We start from the raw sequence: 18,919 nt of genomic DNA, 5'->3' as shown, positions 1-18,919 counted from the left end.
ATGTAATTATGGTTTCTATATAATTTGGCTATGTCATTGATTTTTGATGAATGGAAATGAAAATATCAAAGATGAGTAAATGATTGTGACAATAAAGGCTTACAGCTCCTAGGACTTCATGTATTCTCTAAAATTTACTGAGCATTAAACAAGGGGAATTATGATGAGATATGAGATCTTCTATGAAGCATCAGACTGTGACTTTAAGCAGATTTTAAAAGTAAATATTCAGGGGCGCCTGGGTGGCTCAGTCGGTTAAGCGGCCGACTTCGGCTCAGGTCATGATCTCGAGGTCCGTGAGTTCAAGCCCCGTGTCGGGCTCTGTGCTGACAGCCCAGAGCCTGGAGCCTGTTTCAGATTCTGTGTCTCCCTCTCTCCGACCCTCCCCCATTCATGCTCTGTCTCTCTCAGTCTCAAAAATAAAATAAATGTTAAAAAAATTTTAGAAAAAAAAAAAGTAAATATTCAGAAGAATTACATCCCAATTATTTCATATCTAATTAGCATTAATGTTTTACAGAGATAATGTTATAGACATGGCATTATGGACCTTCTTTCATGCTTACACTGCAGGACCACATTGCAGCCCTCTGGAGTTTCCCAAATATGATTGCCTGCAACTTAAATTTAAATAAGGGAGACTACTGAAAAAAAAAGTAAGTACAAACAAAACTATCACTGCCCATTAATATTATCTCTTATTCAACTTTTCAGTTTATCCTCCTTTTATTTTTCTCCTCCAGTATTCAAATGATGACAAGTGACCAACTTTAATGATGTGAACAATGTATAAAATAAAATTCAATTATTATGAATAAAGTACAATTGTATTTTTTGGAAATACATGTATGATAAAATATAAATTTCATTTTTGGCTTCATTAAGGCAAATAGCATTTCAAAAAGTGTTTCATATACCTACAAAGGAAGTAGACAGTCAAATTCATATTTACAAACCTCACATTTCAAATGCCATGTACTTGTGTAATTTAAAAAGAAATACCGGAAACATGCATTTGTATTAAGGTATTCATTAATTTCTCATTAAGATAAGGATAACTCATTCCTCAAATTGTAATTTGCTATTTATACTTTTATATATATACATATATTATCAATATTAGGTAATTTCCCCACAGAAAAATACAGTATTCTAAAGATATTTTAGCATTTACATATAAATCCAATCTTATTGTTTTACATAATTAGAACTGACTTTTTATTTGCCATTTTTCTTATAAAAATTAAGTCAAATAATAATGCCATGTAATATGAATCTCTAATTTCTTTACAATATGAGAAAATATTCATAACATTTTATCATCAGCGTAACTTCTAAAGCATATAAACCTTAAAATTTAGATAAACTCAATACCAAATTCATAAGTAATTGATAAATGCTAAGATTTGTTATCTTTAACTAACCATGTCATTTCTAATTATTACTAGCAGATAATATTTATTAGGAATGATTTACCTAAAACAAAGGATATATAGACCACATGATGTTATATCTCACATGTTTTGTTAGGAAAATGCTGCATTTCATAACCTAAGAGTAATAACAAAATATTTGTACTTGTCTCATAGTAACACACTGACAAGAGTAAGAACTAGCAAATAGAGAAAAGTATAACTAACTTATGAAATATCAAATCATGTGCAAGGTAACTGGGCTAAAAAAGGATGTCTGCTTTATATTAGAGAAATAATATACCTTTGCTTTCCCCAATTTAAACAATCCCCAAATTTTAAATGGAGTAAGATGCTACGAGCAATCTTAACTCCAAAGCACTCACCTACTGTCAGCTGTCCAGTTAACTGCCCCATGTGATTTCTCGCATTCACTGTTACATTCCTGTCAGACTGTAAGACCAGTGGACTATCCTGGGAAACATGTATAAAATAAAGAAATCAAATAAAAAATAGAAATATAGTCAAACTTAATATATAAAACTATACTGCATTTGTTTGGGTACTACCAGAATTCTAATTCTTTGCTTTATATTAAGCAGTTATTGTAACATCCCAAACATTGGTTGAACAACATGATAAAAAGATAGGGGTGCTTCATAATAATGACTTGAGGGGATAGGAATGTTTCCACTTTGGTAAATGGGCATTAACTATTCGATGCAATGATTTCCAACTCTACCGATTGCTGTACAGTCAAGGTGTAGTAACTCCTCCCCTCTCCATATAGCCATTGGAATATATGCCTACCATGGAGATGTTTTAAACCCTACCCAAAGGAGGAAACCCCTTTTTAAGTTGAGTTTGCAACTTTCATATCCCACCTTAAATATCATCTCCTCAAAATTGCCTCCCCTGATCACCGTAACTACAGATTCATTCAATCCCCAAACCCCCCAGTCTCCACTTATTTGGTTCAAAACACCCATCACAAGACAAATCTATTTTGCCTGGGTATGTGTTTACTTGTTTGTTTATTTCTGTCATAAGAAGAAATGTCCTTGGGACAGGGACCATAGAAATCACACATATACAACTATTCCTCGATACTTAGCATGCTGCTGAAAAAAAAGCATTTACTAGGTATTTACTGAGTGGGTAAATAAATCTTCATAAAAAACATGATACTAGCTTGTGTATTTACCTCACATGGAAATGCCCTGTAAATCATAAAATGGCTTATGTAGGGAGGTTTATAGAATATCAGAATATAAGATATTTGCCTGGAAATTCTCCCTTAGTATATCTAACCTTGGTTAGATGTTTACTTTCATCACTAATTTAGGACTTAACAGTGACCTAATTTATTGAAGGGCAATAGCATTGCCTTAGGAACCTACATTTTGGGCTTTTGCCACCAATGTATCCCATAAGTAACTTACAACTGCCTAAATTTTCATTTTTATGATCTAAAACATAAGCAGGGTGATCATTTACAAACTGCCCATCCATTCATTCATCAAATATTTGCTGAGTGCTCACTATGAGTGCTGTAATGTTCTAGAGGTTTGAGAAATTTCAATGATCAAACAGAACGGTACCTGCCCTCATGGAGCTTTTAACCCAGGTAATAAAATTCTATGAAAACCTCTCCCAATACCATCCTCCCCATCCAGGTGGTATGTCACTTCTGTGTCAGTGTGGATACAAAAGTGCTTTTATAGGGGCACCTGGGTGGCTCGGTCGGTTGAGCGTCCAACTTCGGCTCAGGTCATGATCTCACGGTCCGTGGGTTCGAGTCCCGCTTTGGGCTCTGTGCTGACAGCTCAGAGCCTGAAGCCTGTTTCGGATTCTGTGTCTCCCTCTCTCTGTGACCCTCCCCCGTTCATGCTCTGTCTCTCTCTGTCTCAAAAATAAATAAACGTTAAAAAAAATTAAAAAAAAACAAACAAAAAAAAACCAAAAAAAAAAACCAAAAGTGCTTTTATATATAAGCCATATAAAAATTCATTTGAGATTAGCATTTGAGATTTGTGATTTGGATATTCATGGGTGGACTCCATGGGCTTTTTCCTGAAGTTGATTTGTATGACATCTGACTAGATGCAAAGCAGTGATTGAAGATGTACACACACAAGCACACACACACACACACACACACACACATGCGCGCACACTTTTAAAAGTGGGTTTTGCTATTATGTCTACTCTGAGATTCTATCTATCTATCTATCATCTATCTATCTATCAATTTTTAATTCAGAGAGAAAGAATGTGCAGGAGCAGAGGAGGGGGCAGAAGGAGACGGAAAGAGAGAGAGAGAATCTTAAGCAGGCTCCACTCTCAGCACAGAGCCCAATGTGGGGCTTGATGCTACAACCCTAGGATCATGACCTGAGCCGAAATCAAGAGTCAGACGCTCAACTCACAGAGACAGTTGCTTTAAAAAAGCAAAACGGGAGCCCCAAGGTTTGTGTTTTTAAAAATTAATTTTCCACATTGTGAAGAATACATTTATTCTGTTGCGTGAGACTGGTTGTACAAAAAACACTATGGTTAATTTCGTTCACTGCCTCTCTTACCACAACTCATTTTTTTGTGCCACAAATCACAAGTGTTCTGTGTATAGTTTCAAAATATAAATCTAGGTATAGGTACTTCTATGCTGTGGACATCCATCTTTGAAAATATTTAAAATTAATTACATCTTTTTTTCTGAGCAATATGTTCTAATTCTGTTTACAGTGTAGGTCATGGACTAAGGACTGCATGCAATTACATCCAGTACGTGGTTCTTAAAAGCACACAAAGATTCTATTTAAGTTGGTAAAATTAATTACATGTAATTCATTCACTAAAAAATGTTTTTTTAATTAAATAAAATCAATATGAATGTAAGAAACAGCACAAGCCTTTAAAATATCTTGTAGTTCAATACACCATGAAGATATATTGGTGGAATTTTAATTCAGATTGTTACAATATTTTTATAAAATAACATATAATGTTATACATGTTATATATAATATGTTATAAAATAACAGATATAATCTATAAATATACATTATAAATATATCATACATAAATATATTTATATTATATATATAAATAATACATAATTAATGTTTATATGTTTAAAAGTTGATGACAAGATATGCTTTTATTTGCTTGGCTGAGCCTAAATTTCTGTGAACCATAGCATAAAAAAAGAATAACCATTAACATTATGTAATTTCAGGACCATGTAAGTATATTAAAATAATTACTGCTTTACTAAATTTTTTAAGAAGACAGAAAAGTCCATTTTAAAAGTCAATAAGAATTTCATCTAATTTAGTAGAGAGATAGACTTGGGTTAGAAGTAAGGCATCATTATGTCATAGTTTACAACATTTCTATCTACTTTTCTCTTACTGTAATCACAGAAATGTTGAGGTTCTCCCCCTAGCATTCATCCCTCCTCTTCTGTGAGTCCACTAAATTTCCCCTCAGAATTCAATTTTTATAGATCTATATTAAAACTTTACTATGATAAAAATAGCAATCTTGTTACTAAAACCAGAAACATATAGCTAGGAGGGGTAATGAACAATTCTCTATGTTGTATTCATGTAGTATCGATATATTATTATGTTATACTGATTTGTTAAAATATAATTAGGTGAGCTGAATCAAAACAAAAAACTATCGGGGCGCCTGGCTGGCTCAGTCAGAAGAATATGCAATGTTTGACGGTGAGGTTGTGAGTTCGAGAAATCACATAAATAAATAAATAAATTAATTAATTAATTAATTAATTAAAAAAAAAACAAGTTACTTTTCATTAAACAAAATGTAATGCATTTAAATGCATCATCTTCCCTGAAAAATTACACTATCATTTCTGCATTATATATCAGCTCGGTGACATCTCTGTGAGTTAGAACCATGGCTTATGCATGACCTTTTACATAATATCCACTCATTACTAAGTATAATATACACATACATGATAAAAATGTATATGATAAAACTGATAGAAACTCTTTCAATCATCTAAAGAAGTACAATCCTCAGCAATTTATAAATCTAATACCAAACCCTTTTTTTAGGTAAAAATTAGTACCACGAAACTACCTCTTTGCAAAAACAACTGACATTTAACGCTTTATAAAGCTCCTTTGTTGTGTTCCTCTCTCCAAAGATCTATATGTAAGAAAATTATTTCCTTGAATAAATTGTTGCTTTCCACTCTCTTCTCTACATGCCCTCCTTATAGACCTTTGTATTATATTCCTGTGTTCCAAGACTTTGAAAGCTAGTGTCTAATTTCACAACATAGCAGTACTCTCTTACAGCTTATTCTTGCTGAGAACACAAAGGGGAGAAACGTCCTTGGTAAGTAGGAATAAGACATATAAATTCTGTGTGAGGGTAAGTAAGTAGGTGTAATATTATTCTGTACAATATAGTAATATAAATATATTTTCTTTTTGGAGGAAAATAACTTCATCTTTGATTCAAATATTTGTCCTTCAAAATCAAGGAAACTCCTGTGGCAGGCATACCAGAGTATTCTGGACTTGACCTGCTTTTTGGCTGTGACTCTAGGAAACCTGTCTGCCTTCTTTGCTACCCTTGAGGCAAAGCACGTGGGAGACTCAGGAAGAAAAGCAATGGTAACGTTAAGAGGACCTGAAGTCCCCTGTTTATGATTCTTCTATGCACACCTTCTTTTTTCCTAGGTCCTAGTTGAAACCTTGCTAATGGTTTTAGAGAAATAATGCAAAATGTCCTTCTTATTTCAATGCTTTTGTCACAGGCAGTGCAAGTGACTAAGGTAAAAAAAAAAAAAATCCCTTTCTTCTCATTTCTGTTGTGTCTACCTTTGTTTATCTCAAATATTTACTGATTACCTACGATGTACCCAGCTCTTCACTGGTAACTGGGTAAAAAACAGAAACAAGGGACAAACTTTCTCTTCTTAACGAGTTCATAACCTACCACATGAAGCTAGACAATTAACCACATAAATAAAAAAACAACAACAACAAAACACAGAGAATGTTACCAGTAATAAGCGGCTGTAGTAGAGACTTCTCTTACAAAGCAGAAGTTATACTGATGCGAAGATACTGTTGTTATATACATACAAGGTGTATGTAAATAAGGCACTTCAGATACTCATTCTTTCACACCTACTAAGTTGTAGCGGAAACAGTAGTCAAGGGCAGCAGCAGCTAGCCCCTACTGGCTTCATCATGCCGGACTCTGTTCTAAACACATTACATGTATGAGCTCACCCACTTCTGTGGCTTAAAATAAAACCACCCATAAAAGAATCAGGAAATAAAGTGGTTGTAAGACAGACAGTGCACCCCCCTGTCTGAGTTCAAATAGTTAAGTCTGTCAAACACTTTCTGCTTGACAGGCAAATCAATCCATCTTTGGATTGACCATGATTTGTCTTCATCTGCAAATGGGGTAATAATACATAATTTGTGAGCTTTTTATAACCAATTGATGAGACAATATATACAAAGCGCTTAGATTAGTATCTAGCCTTTGCTGAAGGCACTCGTAGCGCTTGCTTTTATTATTTATTCCTCACTGTAATTATAGTATTCTCCTAATAATAGTTCTAGCTACTATCATTTCTGTTTTACAAAAGAATAAATTCCATCAAAGAAAGTATAAGTCACTTGCTTTAAATCACACAGGTAATAAATGACAGATCAAATATTTGAACCCAAGCAATCTGGGTCTAGATGGAATCTTCCTTGTCAACTGCTATGAGATACTACCTCCCTGATGGTGATTAAATTCTAGGCTTTCTACACTGTCAGATCAAAATGTGAAAATAAATTTGAAAAACAGGTGAAGAAAGTATAATTTGAGATTAAACACTGTAGTCTCTAAAGGGACTGATACATACGCTGTCTTAGAGGATAAGATGTGCCCTCCACAATGTCATCATCCACGTTTCACTAAGAGTCTGGTTCATTTTGTTTCATTTTGCGTTCTCAGGTTCTAGACAAGAGTACATAATCCTGAACTTCTCTCTGCACACACAGTTTAGAATGTATCACCTATAAGAGTCTCCCTATTTGCTACACTGAAAGGGAACGAAGTTAATGATTCTTATTGTTCAGTGTAAATGGCCTGGAGATGGCATGTCCGGTCTTGAATTGATACGGTGTAAAGTCAGGTAAGGTTTCTTAGCCTCACTGACAGCAATTTTACTACTTTGCAGTAAACTTGCATCATCCTCAAATTCTCGATCTTCCTTTTCCTCTACCCTCAATCAACTGTGTTAGAAGTACCTCTTAAATATACCTTTTCCTGTCATTTCCTGTGACCACCTCTGAAATAGACTCATAACTCACATCACAATAACCACTTCTCCTTACATTGATTCTTCATATGCAGTGTTATATTTCTTTTTTTTTTTTTTAATTTTTTAATGTATGTCTACATTTTTGAGACAGAGAGAGACAGAGCACGAGTGCGGGAGGGGCAGAGAAAGAGGGAGACACAGAATCCAAAGCAGGCTCCAGGCTCTGAGCTGTTAGCCCAGAGACCAAATCGCAGGGCTCAAACTCAGGGACCGTGAGATCATGACATGAGCTGAAGTCAGAAGCTTGACCAACTGAGCCGCCCAGGCACCCCTGCAGTGTTATATTTCTAAAACATTTAAAAAAAATATTCGCGTGCTTGAATTAAAACAAAACAAAATAAAACACTTATTGATTCCTCATTCCCAGCTTGGAAAAAATTCACATTCATAACATGAAAGGTACTTTATAATATGATCCATTTCTGCTTTTAGCTGTCTTTCCTACTACTCCACCATGTAAGAATGACCCACATTTCCCATGTTTCTGAAAATATGCTACTTCTGTGTATTCTCATCTTCTGTTCCCTAAGCCTGAAATTCTTTTCCACTTCTCCATAAAACTGTCAAAATTATAGATATTTTTCAAGTTTCAGATCAAAGTTGTATCCTTTGTGAAGGATTCCTGCTCTCCCAGAATTAAAATTCCCCTCCCGCTCTCTGATTTCACAATGAGTGTTGATGTCTATCACAGTACTTGTCACAAGATTTTTGCTTTGCTTTGTTTTGATCATTCCTTTGTTTATATTCTGTTAGACTGGACTGTCCTGAAAGCACAGTGTGTTGTCATTTTCTTTTATGCATGCAGTCTTTTGAAAGCTTGGTTTATTTCATGCTTGGCACCTAGTTCATGTTCAATAAATGTCTGTTGAGTGAATGAACTGAGCTGAACACATTTACAACATAATGCACTCGGGCTACCTATGTTTACCTGGATTTCTGTTCAGGCCACACAGAATTTACCAAACTCTTGCTACTTTTTTTTTTTTTTTTGGCCCAGAGCAAGGTTTCCAAAACGCCATGTAAGTGGAACAAGTCATATCACATTATGATTTGATTTCTATTCATCATCTCTCTGTGCAAGGCAGACTTTACTCCTGTCCTTAAGCACTGGACCTGATGCTTCTTAGCTTCTTAAGAAGCTGAAAAACAGGTCATTTTTTAATTCTTTAGTTAACAATATAATTACTTGAAATTTTATTTCCTTCAGAATGTAAAGCATTTAGCTGTTGAAATTTGTACTTTAAAGGCAGAAGTATTGATCATGAAAAGGAATATATCTACAGACGTTTAAGTGACTCCCTTAAATTCTCAGTGCTCACATTTTAACCTGAATGTGAAATAGTAAAGGGGAGAGAGCATTTATTCAATAATTAGCTGTTCTGTGTTTCTATTCCCACATTTTTATTGAGAATTCTCCATTTTCATTAATTCTTTGTTATAAATTCTCAAGTCATCAAGGTCACTACACAGAATATCTTGTGTGAATGATCTATGACTTCTGATGGCCCTTCTGGCTCTTTCCTGCCTCTTTAAAGCTGCATAGTAAAGACAGTGGTAAGAACATACTCCTCCTGAGGGCCTCCTTATCTCAATTGCTATTGATGAATGCATCTTCAGAATAACGACACAGGGAGCAGTTTTGCATAGAGTTCTATTTACATTGAATCTTTGGTAATCTGCCACTTCCTATTATCATTCAAAATACTCCAACTCAACTTTTACCCAAGTGTAGGCTTAGAAAACGAACACTTCTTGAATCAGCATCCTAAAAGGGAAAAGTATTATGTCTACCTAAAGCAATAAAGATCCAGATCAATGAAAGGCCATTGTTATTTTAACCAGATGACATTAAATTCCCAGAGATGCCTCTTTTCCTTTCAGGTGACATTGGCTGAACCAGGGAAATAATCTCCTCTCTTTACTTCTTTGTTGAGTTTCCACTTTGTCCCTTCAGTCTTTCTTCAGGCTGATCTTGCCTTTGTACTAGTTCATGGGTGCCAACCTGTTCACTCTCTGCCCAACTCAGAGCCTGAATGAGGTATCCTACAACTGATGGGAGAGAGGCGACTGGGTATTGCCTCGTTAGAATGCACACATTGCACTCACTTTAATGGGCAGAAAGAAACTTTAGAGTGTATGTAAGTATCTTTTGTTTAACCAGTTCACATGCCCTTAAAAAATAAAGGGATTAATTCTTTTAAATCATTTATTTATATGGAACAAGGAATAATTTAAGTCTTCTAGAAATGGAACTACCCAATCATGAATCAGGAAGTATTTCAGAAAAGCACTGTACAAAGCCTCTTCCACGACTTTTGCAATAAAATGCTACAGGCTATGCCATGTATGCATTGTATATGAAACAGACTTTATCTTATATAAATGTAAGAGATGAGGAAAAATAGAGAGTTAAGTAAGGAGCTCAATTAAATTATTTTTCTTTTATCTTGCTTGAAATTAGAATTAAAGAAAAGATAAGAAATCTTTGGAATCTAAAAATCTAAAAAGTGCCGCACACCTAACCAAAAATTCATTTTTCTCAGATAAGATGTATGTAATTTACCAAGAAATGCCTATGTTGAGTAAAGGAATAGGGATAGAGAAGTTAAAAGAATAAGAATTTATTGGATTATTTCCCATAGAAATATCTCCATTCATATTAGTTAAGTTTCTTCTAGTTAAAATAACAACAACTACAACAACCACAAATCTTTCTCTTCAAATCTAGTTGGCTTGTGAAGCACGTCAAGTATCTGAAATATTAGGACCAAATTGTTAGTTGAGTGTGTGTGTGTGTGTGTGTGTGTGTGTGTGTGTGTGTGTGCATCTATGCTGTTACTGAATTTCTGCAGAAACAGATGAGGGAAATCAGCAATATAATGATTACAACAAAATTATTCCATAATAACAAAAGATAATGGAATGACAAAACAGGTAATAAGAATAACAACTGGTTATAAAGTTAAATACGTACATCATGGTTATAGTACTTGTGATGGTTACTTTTATATATCAACTTAATGGGGCTATGGAGTACCCTGATATCTGGTTAAACATTATTCTGGCTGTGTCTGTCTGCGTGTTTTTGAATGAGATTAAAATTAAAGTTGGTAGACTGAATAAAGAAGATTGCCCTCCCCAGTGTGGGTTCACCTCATCCATCCACTGAAGACCTGAATAGAACAAAAAAGGCTGGGTAAGAGAATTTGCTCTCTCTGCCTGACTGTCTTTGAGCTAGGACATCAGCCTTCTCCTGCTTTCTGACTCAGACTCAGACTGGAATTTTACTCTTGGTTCTGAGGCCTTTGGACTTGGACTAGCCTCTCCTGGGTCTCCAGCTCTGACTGAAAAGCCTAGGACCTCTCAGCGTCCATCACTGTGTGGATAATTCCTTATAATAAATATATAATCATATATATTTATAATATGACATAATTATAATAGTATCATAAAATATTATATATATGTGTGTGTATATATATATATACACACATAAATATAATAGATATAGAGGGAGACATAGAGAAAACCTATATATAGTTTACAATTTTTGTGTAGATAATTTTTGTATTTCTGTTAACCCATGAGAAACTATATATAGATTCTCTGGAGAACCCAAACTAATATAGTACCCTATTAATTACCAAAGGAACATAGTAAAAATTTCTAAATGGATATTAAGCAACAAACTGACCCTTCAGATAACATTTATTATGTTTGTACAATCGTATCTATGATTTTCTATGCTTTGAAGCATTTTGTTAATTATGATTATACCTTTGCTGTATCTGATAAGTTAATTGTGCAAAAAGTGTAAGAATAAATCCTTTCTCGATTTGTGTAATCATTACTTTGAAACAGGTAGCGATTTTTATCCTTCCTCTGTCAACTAATTAAAAGGGTAGAAAGTATTCCTGGGATTACTTTTTCAAATAACTACAGCACTTTTAAATTTCTGACTTTTTTTTTTTCATGCTAAAATAACACAAGCAATAATCCTTGGTCTCTTTTCAGGAAAGTCTAATGATGACAGGTTTGAGGGCTAGAAGAAATGTAAAATTAATTCTATTTTTAGCTATATAAAAATGGTAACTATAGCATCTGTGGTCAGCGAACATTTAGAATATGTCAGACCAATTAGCACATGACACGACTAGAGAAATTACTCTAACCTGACACTTAGAAATTTGTAAAGCTCACACAAATCAACTCCGGATCTTTCTAAACTCAGACTGGGGTGAAGCCTGAGATTCTTCATGCCTAACAAGCTCCCAAGTGAGGCTACGGTACTGCTGTGCAGATGACTGAATAGTATAGGACCTGTTTGGGTGAGGTGTAGGAATGGAGAGAGACTTACAAAGAACTGCTTGCTAGAAGCTTCTGCATCTGCAGGGTGGCCTGAACCCACAGATCAAGCAGAAAACTGCAGCTGCCTGAAAAAATTATTTTTGAACCATTCCCCATAGCATGGCAAGCCTATGTTTAACCCACAGATTTATAAATTAGGACATGTTTGCCCTCTACTTCCCAACTCCATGGAAAATACTGTTCACCAACCCGTGTCCACTTTTTCCTGTGCATATGGCAGTTAGGCTACATTTTCTAGTCTTTCTTGTAGGTGGGTCTGGCCATACAACCAAAGTTGTAGTCAAAGAAATAGAGGCTGATATAAAAGTTTGCAGGCCTGGACTACAAAAGCCTGTCATGTGCTAACTTCTCTGTATGAGGCCCTAGGTGTTATGGGAAGACACACGGAGAGGACCTGGGCCGCTAAATGTCTGTACAGATCTGAGACACCAGTCCTAACAACACCACCAGACTGTGAGGTGAGAGAGAAATAATTTTTCTACTTAAACTAACCCATGAGATACCAAAGTTATCTATTACAGAAGTGTGCCTATTCCGATACAATACCCTTCCTTCTCTTCTATAAGGAGTTGACAGCCCCAGTATTTTCACCCAAGGCCTCCTCACTGTGCTGCCCTGCACAAGGCCTCCCTCCCTGTCTTAAGTGTTCTCCATACTCCTCTCCTTCAATAATCATGCTGACATTTCTCATAACACTGATATACTCTCAGAACATTATTAGGCTACAAATTGAACTGTTAAGTGATATACTTAAATGTGATGATATTTAACAATGTATTTTTCTCTCAGGAGTAATTAATCAAATTGGCTTCAGCTGGAAGAGAAATCTACAAACTTTTTCTTAAAGGGCCAGATAGTAAATACTTTAGACTCTGTAGACCATGCAGTTGCTGTTGGAACTATTCAACACTGCTTCCGTAGCTTAAAAGTAGCCGCAAACAAGACATGAATGGCTGTGTCATGTCTGTTTTGTAGTAAAAGCTTACTAACAAAAAAGAAGCACCCATTTACACACACTGGAAAGTGACTTCTTATCTAAAGAATGAATCTGACGAATTTCAGACCTCAAAGTTATAGCAACTATTTACCCAATGTTTTTCAAAATAATGTTATCTAACAGTTTTATTTTTGAATGATTTTTAAATAAATACATACAGTGTTGGGGCGCCTGGGTGGCGCAGTCGGTTAAGCGTCCGACTTCAGCCAGGTCACGATCTTGCGGTCTGTGAGTTCGAGCCCCGCGTCGGGCTCTGGGCTGATGGCTCGGAGCCTGTTTCTGATTCTGTGTCTCCCTCTCTCTGACCCTCCCCCGCTCATGCTCTGTCTCTCTCTGTCCCAAAAATAAATAAAAAACGTTGAAAAAAAAAATTAAAAAAAAAAAATAAATAAATACATACAGTGTTAACTTTGTATGCATTTTTAATATAAGAATTCATATAAAAAGAATTTAGTTAAAAAAGTGTAAGTATTATAAATCTAGGTATAAATTTCACTTTGTAAATTTCTGCTTAGGATACTTCTTAATTCTAGAATCTGATGACTCCTGTCTTTCATCAACTTTGTAAAACAGTCCTCCATTATCTCTTCAATAGTGCCTTTACTTCATTCTTTACATCCTTTCCATGAGGAATTTCCATTAGATATGCAATATACCTTCTCTCATTCTATCTGTATGTCTTCTTAACTCTGTCTCCTATTTTCCATTTCCCTATCTCTGTGCGACCGCTGGCTGAGGGCTTCCGCCCTTGTGTATGGACTTCTCATTTCAGCTGTGTTAGTGATCTGTTAAGCTATTCACTGAGTTATCACTTCATTGATATATCTTTTATTAAGAAATTTGGTATTTTTTCACATCGACCGGTCAATTGTATTTGTTTATGTTACTGCTTTTCATTTGCTCTCTCATTATTCCAGTTTGTTTCTTAAGCATTATTAAAGATAATATTTTAATATTCTGTAGCTGAAAATTATAATTGCTGGAGGAGTTTAGAGATCTAAGTGAATGAATCTTTGTGTTGAATTTGTCACCTGTTGCCACATTCCTGCATTGTTTCTTTTTGTTGTTTGTTGTTTAGCTCATGGTTAACATGCAAGAATTTCCAGGAACCTGGAATAAGGAAGCATTCTTCTGGAGAAGATTTGTATTTGCTTCTGCGAGGCACTGGAGGACAGTACTATCTGGGAAGATATGAATTCAAGAAGGCAGGATAACATTTACAAGTTCTCACAGGATACAGTATTTATAGCCATAATGGCCTGATGTTCCTTAGGCTGTTCAGATGGCTATTTATTCCCATGGCTTGAAGTTTTATGTACTGTTAACTGTTACCTTGGGAAACTCTGATTTCAGCCTTCACATCTTACTATTTTTTCAACTCTGTTTATTTTTTTGTTTTGTGTTGTTTTGTTTTGGGGGGATTTTTTTGGACTTATGATTCCTCCATTACCTTTTTCAAAGGAAAAACCTCAATTATATACATCTTTTTGAAATTTACAACACATGCAGGTTGCCAGTGGGACTTTATTTCACAACACAGAGGCTGCAAATTAATTAGAAGTCAAAGGCCTCATTGTATACCATTTTTACATAAAAGCAAATTTATTACTCAAAAAATATAAAGAAGCTTGAAGTACAGAGATGAGGGTTGAGAAGAAATAAAGTAAAATAATCACGCCGATTTTAAGGATAGAATAGAGAACAACCTGAAGTTAGACAAGTTAGTACCCAGACAGATATATTATCAGAGCCTGCTGGAAAGTAGGTATGCATATGTGTGTAAATGCTCCTGTGTGAAGGAAGGATGTTTGCAAATTCAGAGTTTATAAATTGCCAGATCACAGGTGAAGTAATAAACAACTACGATACATTGCTATATGATAATAGCAGAGCACATACTTGTTCATTTTGGTCTAATCCTTAAAAACAGATTTTAATTCTATTTCCTAGAAAGATCAGTGGAATTCATATATGAATAAATGAAGGTTTATCGGTGTCTCAAAGCTTATCCATTCTTCAAAAAATATTTTATCTATTTATTTGTATTTTCATAATAATCTTTTATTTTTAGTTTTTTTTTATTTTTTAAAGATCTTATTTTATTATTATCTATTTTTAGGTAGGCTTCACACCCAGCATGGAGCCCAATGACAGGCTTGAACTCATGACCCTGAGATCAAGACCTGAGCTGAGATCAAGAGTTAGACACTAAACCAACTGAGCCGCTCAGGCACCCCCCCAAAAGTACTTTTAAATCACAAAGAAAAAGTTGTTTTGCAAAATGAGCTATCTCTATTAAAACTGTAGAAACAGTTAAAAGCTTCTACATGTAATAAATTACCTGTTAATATTAGTGAATATTGGACTTAAAGGAATTTTTCTATTAAAGCATAGAGTTTGTGATGTAAGAAATCAGTGAACTCTAGTTGAGACATTATCATAGGATTTTTTGGAGTCACTTTTACACATAAAAAAGTATTACAGTTTTTCTCAGCTGTTCTATTTTCCATAAAGATAAAAGACAGATGCCATTTGAAGAGCAAACACACTGAGGAGGAAAACATAAAATATTTATGCTTTTATTAAGACTGTACTTCTTCCAAAAAGATATTAAGTGTGTTATAAACTTAAACACAATGTTAAATTGGGCACTAAAATTTACAAACAGAACTAAAGGCCTTTTAAAACATGAGAAATAAATGTGTCCGGACACATATCTTGTTGCTCTGTTGCAACAAGCTTGTGCTCTGTTGAACCCTGAATTTTACTTTGCTTTTGTAGCAGTTAAGGCAAAAAAATGTTATGTTATAAAATTGTCATTGCCTGAGAAATGCAAGTGGAGAAATATTTAGGGAGTGATATTTTCCATTACTATTAGCCTTTAATCTCCAAGAAGTTTAAATGTGTTCATTTAAACTATTTGTTTCCAGGGGCGCCTGGGTGGCTCAGTCAGCTAAGCATCCGATCTTGCTCTCAGGATGGTGACTTCAAGCCTTACAATAAATAAATAATTACAAATAAGTAAATAAAGCATTTGTTTCCAAATTCAGGCCAATCAAATAGTGTGCTGTGTCTTCCCCGAGGCCTGCCTGATTTAGGCACCAGATGTTGAACGCTAAGGAAGAAGTCAGAATTTCTACTTAGGTCAGACAATAAGTGAAGCAGTAAAAATAAATGAATGAATGAAGAGTGTTAAAAATAGACAAGATTTTAAAATCGAATCCAGCTGTTACTTTTTTTTAATCTCCCACCATTGGTATGTCAAAAATAATCTATTGGTACGCATTGATGATTTATATTAATAACATATAAGATTAAAAACACTCTATTTCATCTTTTCTGCCAAATATATTTACAAGTAGAATGAATGTGTACACCTAACTATGTTAGAAATTTCAGGATGTAATTTAATCTTTTTATCTGTAGGAGGAACTTATACTACCGGAAATTCATTATTCTGGTACGAATGGTCAATTTAATAAAGCTGTAGAGAGTGTAGAGGACTAATCTGTATTAACATCTACTCACATTTAACACTGTAAAATTCTTCACAATTAAGTAACTATTAATTTTCAAACAGTTAAAAATAACTTCCTCATCTCTGAAGTGAGGTACTGAACTAGATTCCCTGCCATCATATACCTGTACTGAGTTCCGATTATCTCTCCAACTACAGCTGCTTTTGCTCCCAATTCCAATGGGCATGGAGATGGGAGGAGGGGGGCATCTAATGTGACACTGTCTGTGTCTGAGAGCTAATTCCAGATAATTCTCCCCTCCCCTTTCCTCCTCTCTAATCTTTGAATCTCACATCACCACACTACATAATCCACAAGTCTTGTTTGCTCTCACTCCTGGAAGTTTCCATCGTTTGGTTCACTCACTGTCGTTCTCTCCTCTTACTACATTCATCATTCTTGGTGCTTTTAATGACCACATAGATGATTTTCTGATACTCTGAACTATTAAATTCTTGCTTTAAGTTCCCATGATCTTGTCATACACCCTTCAATAGCCTCTCTTGTGGTCATACTAAGACTGTCATTACTTAATAACTGCAACTTTTCCATTAACCTCCACCTCAAGCCTACCACACCTGTCCTTTCACCTTACTTTTTCTAGTACCTGACATCAGATTAAAAAAAAAAAAATTCTTCTGGATTTAAAATTAGTATTAACTGATAAAAAACCAGTTACATTAAAAATTTGCTTTATGATCATCAAAAGGAAAAAAGAAGGATAAATTTATCAGAAATCCTTACCACAACTAAAAATTTTAAGAAGATAATGACAAACTAAGACAAATCTGTCAAAACTTTCAGAAATGTTTCTCTTAATGATTTAGGTAGTTTCTTTTCTCCAATGAGTTTACATCTTTGTGGATAAATATTGATTACTAGAATGAAAAAGGTCTCAGTATGAGATATAATCTACTTTCTTGTGTAATGCATGGACTGAGAGACTTATTTGCATAAATAAGTAAGTAGAAATAAGGAGATCTGGTATACAAAAGATACTTATTTTTCAAAAACTTTTGGAAGGTTATCCAGAAAAACTGCCATCACACTGATTTATCATCAACATTATAACTAAAAATACTGTTAGGTACACCTTCAATTATGCAATAAAGAACTAATCAGAAACCAACTAACATGCAAAATATTCTGTTACCCAGCCTTTACATTTATTAGAGATCACTTTTCAGGGAGCATGCTTAAAAGGCTTTAATTAAACTAATTAAATGATTGTTTATATCTGATTTTGTCTTAAAGAGTTGCTTTGTTTAACACCACATTCTTTGGAATATGCTGGTGGAGTTGATAGATGGTTGTAGCATGTGATACATAAAATGCTTTCCTTTTATCACATGCTACAGTTATATTTTTACCATTGCCTTGAAGCCAAACATTTGCTTTATTCTATTCATAAAAATGTCTACCATATAGGCCTAATTCTTAGAAAGATATGAAAAATATATGCACGAGACATTGATTTTGCCACACAATCATTAGTTATATTAAATAAGATGACACAAGTGTCTGTTATTGTGATTCCCTTTGCTTTTCTATTATTGGACTCTCCTTTAACTTTATTCATTTTTTTTTAAATTTATTTACTTTGAGAGAGAGACAGAGACAGAGACAGAAAGGGCATGTGTGGGAGGAGGAGTGGGACCAGAGAGAGGGAGAGAAAAAAATCCCAAGCAGGTCCAGCGCAGAACCCGACATGGGGCTTGATCTCAAGAACCATGAGATCAAGACCCGAGCCAAAATAAAGAGCCGGATGCTTAACTAACTGAGCCACTCAGGCATCCCATTATTGGACTCTCCTTTAAAAAAAATAGATTCAGGGGCACCTGAGTGGCTCAGTCAGTTAAGTGTTGGACTCTTGGTTTCAGCTCCTGTCATAATCTCCCGGTTTGTGAGGTGGAGATCCACACAGACAGCATTGGTCCCCACACTGACAGTGTGGAGCCTGATTGGGATTCTCTGTTTCTCCGCTCTCTTTGCCAATGCTCGCTCTCTCTCTCTCTCTCTCTCTCTCTCTCAAAATAAACTTAAAAATTAAAAAATAAATAAATAAAATAAATAGATTCAGTAATACTCGTGAGGGTGTGGAAAACACGAGGTCCCTAAATGGAACTTGTTAGCACTCTAGTCACACCGTTCTACAGGATAACAGAACTCAATATATCGACTCCCAAGATTACTCACTTCATGCTTCACTTAACATCCCTCTAGAGGTCTGACATGACTTTTTTAAACA

General features: G+C 34.9%; 1 protein-coding gene across 4 annotated transcripts in view; it reads right to left on the bottom strand.

Annotated features, from left to right (window-relative positions):
- The window catches only part of SGCZ (sarcoglycan zeta), a 762,749-nt gene that overhangs the window by 134,890 nt on the left and 608,940 nt on the right, over positions 1-18,919 (bottom strand). For all 4 annotated transcript variants that reach the window (XM_058720119.1, XM_058720120.1, XM_058720117.1 and 1 more), the window contains one exon: positions 1,799-1,886. In XM_058720119.1, the coding sequence (XP_058576102.1) occupies positions 1,799-1,886 (88 nt within the window). The remainder of the gene's footprint in view (positions 1-1,798; positions 1,887-18,919) is intronic.

Source organism: Neofelis nebulosa, chromosome 3, assembly GCF_028018385.1.
Source record: "Neofelis nebulosa isolate mNeoNeb1 chromosome 3, mNeoNeb1.pri, whole genome shotgun sequence".
NCBI classification, from domain to species: Eukaryota; Metazoa; Chordata; class Mammalia; order Carnivora; family Felidae; genus Neofelis; species Neofelis nebulosa.
The sequence above is the reverse complement of the archived record's forward strand: the minus strand, read 5'-3'. Positions and strand labels throughout refer to the sequence as shown.